The 13,775-nt window shown below is 42.3% G+C and overlaps 1 protein-coding gene across 1 annotated transcript in view; it reads right to left on the reverse strand.

Moving 5' to 3' along the window:
- The window catches only part of CALCR (calcitonin receptor), a 128,837-nt gene that overhangs the window by 82,193 nt on the left and 32,869 nt on the right, over window positions 1–13,775 (reverse strand). The window contains exon 5 of the mRNA XM_006025900.3: window positions 1,860–1,986. Within this exon, the coding sequence (XP_006025962.1) occupies window positions 1,860–1,986 (127 nt within the window). The remainder of the gene's footprint in view (window positions 1–1,859; window positions 1,987–13,775) is intronic.

A 13,775-nucleotide genomic window follows, 5' to 3' on the forward strand; every position in this document is an offset into this window, starting at 1 on the left:
GCTCAGCTTTCATTGATGATGTGTTTCCATTCATGGGACCTATGCCAGCTTACACCAAAACATCCTGGCCAATTGATGTCAATGGGAGCATTGCCATCAGCACCAACAAGGCCTCCAAAAAGGGATCTGCCCCAGAGGAGTAATCTATGGGTCTCTCATATCTACTTTATAAACAATTCTTAATGAACAAGCATTCATGCTGTGGCCTCATTATTTATTAAAAAGCATTTCATTCAAGATAATTTACCTCTTCTGTCAAGAAATGTCATTCTTAACCTCAAGGTAATTATTCCTATTTAAATTTCAGCGGGTCCATGTATTAATAGTCTGTTCATTATGTGCAAGCTCTTCATTTCAAATATCAAGTATTTTATCATAGTTTTTGCATAAGATGGAAACATATGATGATATGCAGCAAGATGGAATGAAATGTGTGAATTTTCCCATTCTATTTTTTTAATCTCCAGGTGGCCCCTGGAGCTGACTGCATTTTTTGTAGTCTATTCCTATTTTAATTATCTTGATTAGCCAATAGCATGTTTCAAAGATGCATTTGTGACAGGTAATATCATATGATAGCATTTAATTGTGTTTTGAAGTGTAGAGCCAGGTAACTGATTAGGCCATAATTTTAAAGATCCTAGTAGAAGACAAACTGATAGAAGTTATGACATAACTAGAGATTATGGGCCTGACACTTATTTCATATATGTTCACACAAGTGAAACATCCTCAAACTCAGTGGAATTATGAATATGAATGGGATCAGCGTCAAACTGTATTCAAAGTGGATTTCATGAATGTTTGTCAGTAGATGGATTAACAGAATAGCAGAAAAATGCAGGAACTCTTAGACACCCTTGGGAAGAAGTGGTGCAGAAAATGAACTGAACTAATACCTTCTAGTGAGAAGAATTTGATTAACAGTCTGCTCTGGAATTAAACAATGATAATTTGTGATGGACATGACTTACCAGATCCTGAACCCTGGTTCAGCATTGCACAGTTCTTGGAATTTCAAAAGAGTGGGCCTTTTAATAGATTCTCCTTGCTTGTGCAGAGCCACTTTTTTCCCTGCTTTCACCCTTACATAGAAAGCAGCGAAAGGGAGGCATATGCCTAACCATTATCTTTCAGGAGCTATTGTTAGGAAATTTAAAGTTAGAGTACCTTTAAACTAATTCCATTTTATGTTGGGAATAGGATTGTAAACCAGGTCGAGGGAGACAAAATAATGGTTTAGCACCATCTTTGCTCTCTCTGCCTCAAAATGCAATCTAGGATCTGAACTCACATCTAAAAAGCAGAATACTTTTCAAAGATTAAGGCATAGACAGGAAAGCACAACTATTCAATGTGCAGCATTTTCCTGGACATTATTTTTTCAACTACAGAAAAAGAAATTACTATCCATTTAATTCCAAATGATAGCTTATCCATGGCCACTCTAAGTACATTGATTATGTATTTTAGATGTTTTAAAAATCTTTATATGTTGCACTTTTCTGTCCCTTGCTTACAGACTCACATACTACTACGGGATGCATAAGGTTATTCATATTATCACATAATTTATGTCAGGTACTTCAGTTCAACAGATTGTACAAATTCTCTCTCAGCATTCCACATGATGCCAATAAAATTGTTTTTATATAAAGCCTCATACTCCTCTTGCCAAATTCTGGGATTTTTATTGTGCAAAATTCCCAGAGAGGTCAAAGAAAGATTTGCTTGAATAATGCTCACAGAACTTGGCCCCATAATTTTGGCCTGTTCTGCAAAACTATCATTTAAAAATGTTTCCACAGTGGAATTTTGAAGCTATGCTTTGTGAAGGAAAGGTTTCATGCAATACTTACGGGATCCCTTTTTACAAGGCCTGGATTAGGCACTACCACAATAAGATGGGCGATTGTAAACACAGAGTTAAGCACATAAGAGAAAAATAAATTCTTATGCAGTGTTATCCTTTGACAGCTGAGGCTCCTGAAAAATATGTAGCACAAGTTGTAAATTAGTGTTTTTATTCTGATGTCACTTTAATGTGCACATTCTGGCAACTATTTCTCAAGAATGCCATTTGGCAAGAGGTAGTCGGAAAACACATGCCTAGCATTACAGCCGTGAGACGCAACAATTTTTTGTTTCCCTATTTACACCTGTTTAGAACCACCTGCTTCCCAGACCATATTGTAAGGGCCTATTGGCTCAAATTCTGAACTGTAGAAGGTTGTTTTTCTGGGGGTTTTTTCCCACAGTAACAGAACTGTTAAGTAGTGAAGCAGAACCCTGATAATTATTTCAGATGTGCATGAACACAAATGTTGAATGGCAGGAATCCTGCATTTGTTCTCCAAAAGTTAAATATCTCAAATATTCAGATGAAAATTATTTGATGCTTTTGGCATTAGTGATGAGTCAGAATGGGAATCTTGAACTGGAATCTCCTTAATTTTAAGGGAGATTTAGTTTTGCATCCTGCATGCTTTTTATTCCAGTGTATCTCCTAAGCCAGAAAAAGACCTATTTTCCTGTTCAGATGTGGTCAAAATCTTAAATAAATTGCTGATTAATTTTGTAGGCTTCCTAACTCTTGAGGTAAAAATCCCACAAGAATAACTAAAAAATGTCTGTGTTCTTGAATCATTACCCTAGCCATGATTTTAGCTTCAAACCTGATCTCTAGCTTAAATCTAATTTATATCTGAATCCAACCACTACCACCTCAGATCACCTGCAAAGATGATGAGGGATAGAGAAAATGTGGAATATTTTTCAACAAGAACACCTGGTACATACCTTACTGTAGCTGAACCAACCCTTCCCTATGCGCTAGCAGCCTTTTGCAACTTTAACTTAATGTAAGCCGGCATTTTAACTTTGCTGCTGTCTGTGCTGTATGTATGTACACATGCAAGAGGCAAGGATTTCTTAGGGTGATATCTTTTATTGGACCAACTGTGTAGCACAGGTAGACAAACTTTCAAATGCAAGACATGCTCTGTTAGGTCTGACCAGAAGATCCAAGCACAGCATAGTAAAGGTCAGTAGTGGGAAGGGGTGAGAGAAATTCCCAAGGGTAGCAGACCCACAGGGCATGTATACATGCTCTGTAGGAGGGGTGGGGGTACTTTAATTAGAACAGCTTTTACAGCTCTTGGAGCTGCTCTAATTAAAGCACCCAGAGCATCTCATGTAACAGCGTCCTCACCAGAGGAAGACTAAGGTATATTGGGGACCTAGGCAAACACAAAATTGGATGTCCCCTTCACCCACAGGAACTGGGCTGCAGGGGTGGGGAGAGTGGTCCCTCCCCCTCCTGGTGCTGGCAGGGGAGGCTGGGTGGACCCTGCCAGGCTGAGGGTGTTGGGGCACTGCCTGCCTCTTCTCCCTGATCCATGCCCCACCTCGCCTGCTATGGCTGAACGTGCACACACACATGCACATACACAAGTGCACACACAGACAGGTATACACTCTACTCTCACTCTGCATGTGGACACACAGATGCAAACACACTCTCCCTGCCATGAACAAACACATATGCACACAGACAGACAGACGCATACTTTTCCCTCATAGGATGTCCTTCCTGCCCCACTCAATTACTCTGAGGCGGCCCCCCCCCCAATGGATCCATCTAGCTCCCTGCCCTGGCCCCTATTAGGGAGCTGTTGCCCAGCTGTCGTGTGTGGCTGCACAGATACACAGGGCTGGGCCAGGAGTGCCGCGCTGCACCACACCACACTGTGCCTCTGAGTGGGTGGTGGCGGTGCTGGGAGGGGTGGCTATGGGGATGCTAAGATGAATTTTGTGGGGGCTATAGTCCCCCAAGGCCTCCTCCAGCACCACTGCCCACTCACCTGCAGAGGCACACTGCAGCGCTCCTGGCCCTTCCTGGCCCTGGCCACCCCCTGCCAGGCAAGATGCAGCATTCCCAGCCTGGCCTGGCCCCACCTCCTTGGTGGAGGGCCCATGCTTCCAGCTCCCAGGGAAGCAAATGTAAATGCAAAAGCTGTGATTTTAAACTTGGTGCCATTTTTCTAACTCCCCAGGAGGGGGACAAACATGGTGCTGAGTTTAAAACCACAGCTTTCACTTCTCTGCTGAGGATCCCTGGGGAATCAAATTGGTAGTGGCCTCTGAGCCCAGGCCCAGCTGGCCCATTTTTTAATGTGCCTATGGTTCCTGTGCTTAAAAATAGTGGCAGGGGCACTTTATCTAAAGCTCGCTGAATGAGCTTTAGATAAAGTGCCCCTGCTGCCATTTTTAAGCACAGGGATGCTGATACATGAGACATTGGAGGCTACTGGATCATGGTAATTACCACATTCCAGGAGACTCGATTAATCGAGTCTGCTCTGACATATTGGAGCATCCTCACTGCTCCTGTATAGGTGCTCACAATTAACAGAAGAAAAGAAGCTGATTAGTAGGAGATCAAGGCCTATCAAAAGGGAGGGGGGGCATTCTCATCTTTCATGTGTGGAAAGGTAAAATACATGTCAGGTAAGATACAATGTGCTATAAAACCAGTAACAATGTTTAGGCCTTGGTGCTTAGTGTCCAGCCATCTTATGAATTTTTGTTTACAAGTTCACCTTTTAAAGGTGTTAGACAGATTTCCCTTGGGCATGAAGATAGTGAGGTCAAAGGTGGAATGGTTGTTCTGTGAGAAATGTGATGCTAATGGCATGTGTTTCTGTCCTTTATATATTTTATGCAGTTTCCCCTCTCCATTCTCATCTACCCATTCTCCTACTAGCACAAATCTAAGTATCATATCTGTATCAGTTTCTCTCCTCTGGTGACATTTTCCCATTCATGCTTGCCTTTTTACCACTTCCACCTTCACTTCAGCACCAACTCTGTACCTCTTGTGCCACTAGTCCTAACCTCATGCCCTTCACCACTCTCTCCTTCTCTTTCTGTCTCTGGAACCCACATTCCCTCTTTACAAGGACTGGAGCCATCTCTGATCTCTTAGTATTTCATTCCTGCAAACTCTTAGCTCTCAGGGGGCATGTCTACATGTGCGCATTTTTGTGCAGTAACTAAAATTACCGTTCAGTCTGGGCTACATCTACACATGCACTCCTGTACTGCACAGTAAATATGGTGACTTACACCAACTTGAGCATAAATTTGACACCTGCATCCTGCAGGTATGAAATGTATGCCCAATTAGTTACAGTGTAGTAACACATGTGTAGACACCTTACTGAGCAGAAACACTGTGTAGGACACAGAACTAACTTTAGTCCCAAGTCAGTCCACACACAGCGTTAATGTGCTTTAACACCTGCACATGTAGACACTGGCCTATTCCTACTTATTGTGCAGTAACTCACTGCAGAGTAAATTTAAGCCAGCGTAAACGCACATGTAGACATGCCCAGAGACACCTAGACCTCTTTGGCTGGAAATACTTCGACAGCTGCTTTCTTATGGAGACCTCACCTTCTCTGACATTCTGGATCAGACCATTTGTGTGTGATGATGTTAGGCTTCTCTTCTTCCATTCTTGGTGCTTCCAACCCTTTCCTACTTGCACATTTCAGCCTTGCTTCTTTTTTGAACTCTTTTCGTCACATATTACTGTCATCCACCATCCACCCATTTCTCCACATGGGCCTGCATTCCTAATTTTGACTCTTGTCTCTTTCTCCTCACATTATTCCACAATCATTCTCAATTACTTCAACTTCCATGTTGAAGACCCAAGCTGCTAACTGTGTATTTCTTTACATTCACCATTTCATTTGACCGCTACTGTCTGCCCTTTTTAACTGCATTTATTTGAAGCCTGTTATCAATTTTAAGGTACATAGCTTATATTTTACTGGATTCCTTGTGGTACATCTTTCTTATAATGTAGGAATCTACTGTAATTTTTATTTGCTGCCAAAATGCAAACTCTTGCCTTCAACTGACCAGTGAAACTGGATTCTGTCACCCATATGTTACATTTTCATAGAAGCACCTCCTTTCTTCCATGCTAACCCTCATTTGTAGGAGGAGCTCCCTGTAAACATGTTACTTCATTACTCTCCTTCAAACCTCTCTTTAAACTCTAATGTGCAATGCCTGTAACACTTAGACCCCTAATGCAGTGACCCTATTGATTTATTATCCTAAAAAATAGCAACTCATTGTTTCCTTCTATTACCTATTCTGTCTATACTCCTGCATAGTATGTTACCAACTGATGGTTGTAGGGAGCAAGGACCATCATTTGTTCTATAATTATATAGTCTTTAACACAGTGGGGACCCAATTAGGGTTAATAGGTGCTATCATATAACAACGAATAAACAAATATCATGTTAAAAATTCTGGGAATGCCACTTTCAGAAAGATTGTGTGACTTCAATCTGAGCAATATACTGACAGAAAAACAGATGCATCCTACAGTTTTGTGGGAAGAATGATAGCAGTGAAATAACTCTGAGGCAATGTGTTCCCCAAGCAGGACTATACTCATGTACCAGGACCTTTGGGGAGAAAGAGAGAGAAACTTACTTTTTATTTTCATGGAGCAATGGCACTGTTGCCAGCCTGACTGTCTTGGGCTGCTAAGGCTAGAGAATGTATTGTAATGCATTTGGTTTGCACAGGACTCAAATGTTACAACAGTCATTTTTTCAGGGTAAGAGGCCTCTTCCTCTGGGAGAGAAGTTAATCAAAACATACATGACCTTTCAAGTAATGCAGCTGCTGCAGCACCAATGACACCAGATAATGATGAATATTAATGTAGGGATGTAGGGAGAGAATCTCTCTTGCAGTAAAAGACTGTATGTGCGAGATGAACCTGACATCATAAACCACAACATATGCAAGTTGTTATACCTAGTGCATTAATCCCAAGGCTCTATTATATCACTCTAGTCTTCTGGTACTAATCTTTCTGTCCACCTGTCCTTCTCTCTGGTATAGTTCAAATCATCTATCGTTGTGATTGCCAAGGACTAGAAAATAATTAGAAGTTTTACACTGAGCATGCTCTAAAATCAGTTTCTTCTCATTTTGATTTTCCTTTTCTTTATGCTACTTTCATGATGCTTTGTTTTTCTAGTTCTTGTCTTTTTCTTTCATGCTCCCCTGTGATGGATTAGTCATGGAAGGGGAAGCACAGAAGAAGGAGGGGAGAAAATGCTATTCTTGTTAGAAGGCCTCATTGAACAGACAGGGTTTTTTCCATTAGATGTGGACATGGTCGGGCTTATGGACTCAGGGAAGAAGCATATGTCAGACAGACTGATCCTGGCCTGTTTAGCTGAAAAGGCTCAGTGGAGCACATTTTCTGTTTTGATTCATGGTTGGATGGGCAGTTTTAATGCATCCTGTTTTGAATCCCAAAAGGATTTATTATGTTTGTTCTCTCTGTCTCTTTCTCTTGTATGTATATAAATCATCTTGGGATTCAATGTGTGTGGGTGTATGCATATATATGTATGACAACCTTATGGCATTCTTTGCCACCATTTCCCTCACCATTACTGTATGTTCTTTGGGTTAGTCACAACCCTTTAGGATGTCTAGGATTCCCTTCTTGCAGCCCATTGCTTCTCCTGTGACTGATGAAATCTCTGTCTCTCTGTGTCTCATTTCTGAAGCCAGCACCTTCAACCTTGGCTGGTCCTGCAGTTGTCTCCATTTCCACCAGAAGCATGTCCCTTTGTCCTGGTCTAAGCTTTCTTTGCCTGTTGCATGTACCTAGACTTTGTGTTTTTAAAGCTCTGTATCAACATCTCATGTCTTTTTTCCTTTCCAGAAGAAATTACGTTCTTTCACGTTAGCCCTCTGCAAAGAAATCGGAGATAATTGTTTTTCTTTTCTTGGGTGTGTTTACTCCCAGACAAGATCTTATCTGAGCTGAGACTCTTTAATGATCAGGTTTTTCAAACAGGTGCCCCACGTCATCCCTGTCTGAAATAAAAGGAATTGTGATATAAGGAGAGAGTGAAATTGGCCCTAGAATAAAATAAGGATGGGACAAGAAGGAACGGACTTAACTTGTAGCAAGGAGGATGGATGTTGGATATTTAGAAAAATCTAAGCATAAAAACTTTTATAACTAGAAGGTCATCTAGGGAGATTATGGAATCTTCCTCACTGGAGGTTTCTAAGAAGAGGTTGTGCAAACATCTGCTAGAAATGGTCGAGATGCACATTTCTCCCTAAATGTGCTTTGCCTTTCTACTTCAGCACATTTCATACAAGAATCCTGAAATACTTTACAAGCACTAATTAATCAATCTCAGAAAGTCTTTGTGAGAGAGTTAAATATACCTTTTTAAGTTTATCCTCTCACAGCAAGGCAGAAAAGCTAAATGACTTACGTAAGGTCATAACGTAGATCAGTCAAAGGACTCTTATTAGAAACCAGGAATCCAAATGCCCAGTTTCTTGTTCTAAGAACTGGATGTATTGTTTCTTCTCTTATTATCTTGATGAATTTTATGGTATTTTTATAATTGTCCTATCATCACAAAAAGTAAACAAGCAACAGCAAAAGAGCCCTGGATAATCAAATATAACTGTATAACTACAGTGGAAGTCATAAACATGTCAACATTTGTTAATGGTAATCACTTAATATCTAGAAATAGCTATTCTAAGAGAAGGCAAAATTGTAATGATGCCAGGTACCATTATGAAATAACTCTTAGTCAATACTGACTTTTTAATGATGATTGACAATTTGATCCTATGAGTGGGGTAATATGACATTAACAAGTAATTGTAGCATTGTGCTCAACAAGTACAGTAAATATTTAATGTGAACAAATCAATTATTTGTCCTTTGGGCAATGTCAAGTGGAACATTAAGAGAGTACTTTCTTCAGAGGAAAGATGGTATATTCAGTGTGATTAAAAAGCCATTTTAAAATAATGTTTATAGTTTTACTTGTTATTGTTTAAATTTTCATGTTTTTCCTTTTTCCACATTTAAATTAGTCCTTTTTAAAAATTCTGACTTTACTGTCCCCCCCCAATTTTTCTTTGTTTGGAATGGAGGAATTAATTTATGATTAACAACTTAAATCTATATAGCATCCCATTATATCAAAATATCTTTAGTTTTGCATTCAGCATGAAATGGAGAACAGATCATATCTGTGCTTCCATCCCTCAGCACACAAAGAGGTCAAAACACCAGTTTAAATTATTAGCCAGAGATCTCCCTGCTGTGTATGAATCCCAAATGAAATACCTAGGTAGCATAATGGGCTTTACAAAACACAGTCTCCTCTCTTTTGCTAGGGTAAGTGTGTAGAGATGTGGTAGTACTGACATAGTATACTTATTACTCCTACTTCCTAGCTGGCAATAGCCCCTTGGGGATTGTGACAGCTAGGCATAGTATAATATAATCCTAAACCTAAGATTTATGTAAACTAGTTCCCTGCTGTCATACAGAACAGAGGAATTCAAAGGTGATTTAAAAGAAGCTATTGTTGTGGGCCAGTGTTTACATAGGAACTACTGTTGCAGAACTGAAAACAATGATTAAGTTGAATCTCCGGTGTTTGAAGAGATGGGGGCTATTGCTTTAATGGAAAAGGTAGACAAATCTGTAGTTTGGTTTTGAAAGGCTTCCTCATCTTCACAGTGTAATAGGCTTACATTAGATCAAAATTTAGAGCCTAGAATTTTTATTCTTTCTTTTAGCTCCAATAATTTCCACTCAGTAAACCAAATATTCACATGGTTAATTTTTGCACAAACCTACAAAGGTCATAGCAGATTTTCATATCCTACTATTCATAGGAACATAGGACTGGAATAGATCTCCTGGGCTGTTGTATCTAATCCCCTGTGTTTGTAGATAGTTGTTAACCCAAGGAATACCTATAACTGCCACTTCAGATCCTCACATTCAGCTACCAGGCATGACACCCACAGATCCAACAGGGAAACAGTTGGTTATTATAACCCAGAAGACCCTGAAAAATAAGACCATGCCCATGCTACAGAAGAAAATAAAAATGCATCATGGTCCATAAAAAGCATAAAAACATAGCCTGTGCAGTGGTTATCCATGAGTCCTTATCCTTCCAGCTGACAAAATGCTGTCATTGAAGCTATTACTTAAATTTGCTTTATTCTAAGTAACTGATATGAAGTAAAGCAAGAGGTGAAATGAGTAAAATTAAAATGGAAATTTCAGATTGGATAAGCATTATATTGAAAAATCCAAATATTAGTGAGAGTAAAGCCTGATCCTCTATTTCTGTTGGATCTCAACCTCTTGTTGAAAGTGTGGTACATTTAAATGTATAGACACCTATACATGTGCCTGACACCTGCTCTCACGTATTCTAACTAGAACACACTGGAGCAGACTCAACTGAATCTGCTGCAGTGTGCTAATTAGCACATTCCCACAGCCTCAGTGTCACATGTATTCAGCATCACGTGTATTCAGAGTCACACTAGCTTTAGTTAAAGTGCCCCTGCTGCCATTTTGAAACATGGGACACTGAATACATGAGAAGCTATGGGCACTTTACTTAAAGCAGCTCACAAGAGCCTCTGTAATTAGTGTCCCCTCACTCCCCCACAGAGCATGTGTAAAGATGCCCTATGATTAGACTGTGCATTATAAATTACAGTGGCAGAGAGAAACATTCCAGTTAGAAACTGCTCAAAGCACACAGACTCATTTTTGTGATTAAGAAGACCTTACAAAATGAACTTAATGATTTGGTTAAATTTGATTTTAAAGTGGATGGACATATTGGGCATGTCCACATATGCAAGCATGTGTGCTTGCAGCAGCTCAAATAGAAGCGGTGAAAATTTGAGCCAGGACTTTTTGTGTCAGTGCACGTGCCCGGAAATGCACTTTGTTGTGGAGCAAATTGTGCCACTTGGGGCAAAATAACCCTGCCTGGCTCCTCCCAGATCTGCAGCCGGGGGGAGCTAGAGCAGTATATAAAACTGCCCTGGCCAGCAGCTCAGGGCTACTTGCCCTCAGGATCTTCTGAGGCCCAGCCAGTTGGTATCTGGGGACACTAGCCCCTTGTGTCAGCTGGACTCTGAAGCAGCATCTCAAATTCACTTTTTAAAATACCCCAAAATCCACATTCTTCCACAATTAGAACAAAAGAGGGGGGGGGGGGAAACTGATCAGATGGACAATGTTTTATTGCTATATTTACAATGTTAAAGAATTTTGGAAGCCTACCTGTGTCTCTAGCATCATAATAAAATAAATCCTAAATATCTATATGTTTTAATGTTTGCTTTTGGTTTCCTTATCACATGGTGGGGGGATATGGGGTTTGTAGGAGGGGGATGGCAGAGGGGTGGGGGTCAGTGGGGTGGAGGGTGGTGAGCGCTGACCAGGGCTCAGCGGCCACCTGCAGACGCCGCTGGCAGTGACAGCAGTGGCCATCGGTGATCATTGACTGCCTGCAGATGCCACCGCTGGCAGAGAGTGGGGGGCTGGCAAGCAACAACCGCCCACAGGTGCTGCTGACAGTGTCGGCAGCACCTTTTCTGAGGGCGTGCACCGTCATGCTCAGGGGGTGCACGTGTACCCACATGCACCTCCTATGCATCACCAATGGTCCCCTGCCCCCCATAGGGCACATGCCTGCCCCCCCCCCCCAGAGGCTACAGCTCCCTGGTCCCCTGCTGGTCTCCAGCCCCTGCTCATTCACCTGCTCCTCTCCAGACTCCAGAGGCTGGAGATGAGCAGGAGAACAAGCAGGAGGCTGGAGAGAATAGAAGAACGAGCAGGAGACTCATTGCCCCTGCCCCCCCATTTGTTCCCCCCATCTCCCTTTCCATCTCCCCATCCCTGTTCCTTCCCCCTCACCCCCTTTGTTCCCCCATCCCACATTCATTCCCCCTGCCCTCTATTAATTCCCCCAGCTCCCCACTTGCTCTACCAGCTCCTCCCACACTCACTGGCAGTAGCAGAGAAGGAGCAGGAGGCTGGAGAGAGCAGGGAAAGTCTCTAACTTATTTCCAGGGGCTTGTGTCCAGCTTCCGGCTCGTCTTCAGCTCTCTGATCCTTCTTCCACTTGTCTCCAGGCTCTGGAGGCTGGAGATGAGCAGGAGAACTAGCAGGAAGTTGGAGTACAGCCCCTGGGGACTGCTGGAGACATTCCCCTGCTGTCTCCAGCCTCCAGCCCATTCCCCTGTGCATTTCTGGCCTCAGGAGGCTGAAGATGAGCAGGGGAACAAGTAGGAGGCTGGAGACTGAGCAGGAGGCTGGAGACAGCAGGGGAATGTCTCCAAGTCATCTCCAGGGGCTCATCTCCAGCCTCCTGCTCATTCCCTTGCTCATCTCCAGCCTTCTAAAGCCTCCCCCAAGCTCCCCTCCCCGCTCCTCCAGTCCCCCAACCCCTTACTTACCTGACACAAAGCTGGGTCCAAGTCCCTCCCTGCAGCTTGCACTGCTGCCTGGCCTGCACAGGCAGGCAGCATGCTTTAACACTGGGGAAAGGGCCAACCACAGAGACATTTTGGCAGGCTACCAGAGTGTCTCTGTGGAGGACTGAGCCTCTCGTTGCCTCAGGACATGGTCCAGGTTTTTTCCCCCTGGGGTATTGTTTGACCCCTGGATATCCAGGGGTCTAATTCTGCCCCTGCACTGCAAATTTCAGTGCGGGGAATGTTTTTTTGTTCCTGCACATGCCTCTTGCAGCATCTCAAAGGAGCTTGAGACTGTGCAAGATGCACATGCGGACTCATCTGGACATGCCCATTAGGGTTTTATTTATTTTTACTTAAAATTCTGAGCTCCTCAAAAAAATCAAAGATTTCTAAGCAACATATGAAAATTATGTGATTTCTCCTTTTCAGAGGGTAATAGAATTTCATATATATGAATATTTTCTAGCTGTTTGGGGGTAAACCCTCTTTCTGTTTCTTCCCTTTTCTTATTTATGCTACCTGTTTTAGGACCAATCATATATACAGCTAAGATGTTGGTCTTCCTATATATGACATCCTGGAATGGAACATTGGAATGCCTTATCATATTATATTTGTATCTGACTTCAGTTTTGTATGTTATAGACATGAACTTGCTCTTGCAGAGCTTGGAATATTGATTTTCACTCCTACATATGACAGAATAATTACATGTGTCTGTGGGACATAAAAGAAAAGGAGCAAACAGAAAAAGCAATTTGGTGTCTAGTGGTGAGTGAGGAAACCATATTCAATTTTAAATCATTTCAATATCAAAGGCAGGTCCTGCCAGACCAGCCTGATGGCCTTTTATGACCAGGTAACTAAATCCCTGGATGATGGTGTCGCTGTGGATGTAGTCTTTCTGGACTTTGAGAAGGCCTTTGACACTGTCTCTCACCCCATTCTCATTAATAAATTGAGCGACTGTGGCATTGATGCCTACACAGTTGGATGGGTCAGAAATTGGCTGATGGGGTGCACCCAGAGAGTGGTGGTGGACGGGTCATACTCGACCTGGCGGGATGTGAATAGTGGGGTCCCCCAGGGCTCAGTCCTGGGGCCTACACTGTTCAACATCTTCATCACCGACTTGGACGAGGGGGTGGAAAACACGTTGTCCAAGTTTGCCGATGACACCAAGATGTGGGGAGAGGTAGGCACGCTCGAAGGGAGAGAGAGAGGCTGCAATTAGATTTAGACAGACTACAGAAGTGGGAGGATGGTAATAGGATGGGCTTCAATGTGGATAAGTGCAGGGTGCTACACCTGGGGGGAAGGAATCCACAGCATACATACAAGCTGGGGAGCTCTCCCCTTGAAAGCAAAGAGGCAGAAAA

This window comes from Alligator sinensis, unplaced genomic scaffold, assembly GCF_000455745.1.
Source record: "Alligator sinensis unplaced genomic scaffold, ASM45574v1 scaffold436_1, whole genome shotgun sequence".
NCBI classification, from domain to species: Eukaryota; Metazoa; Chordata; order Crocodylia; family Alligatoridae; genus Alligator; species Alligator sinensis.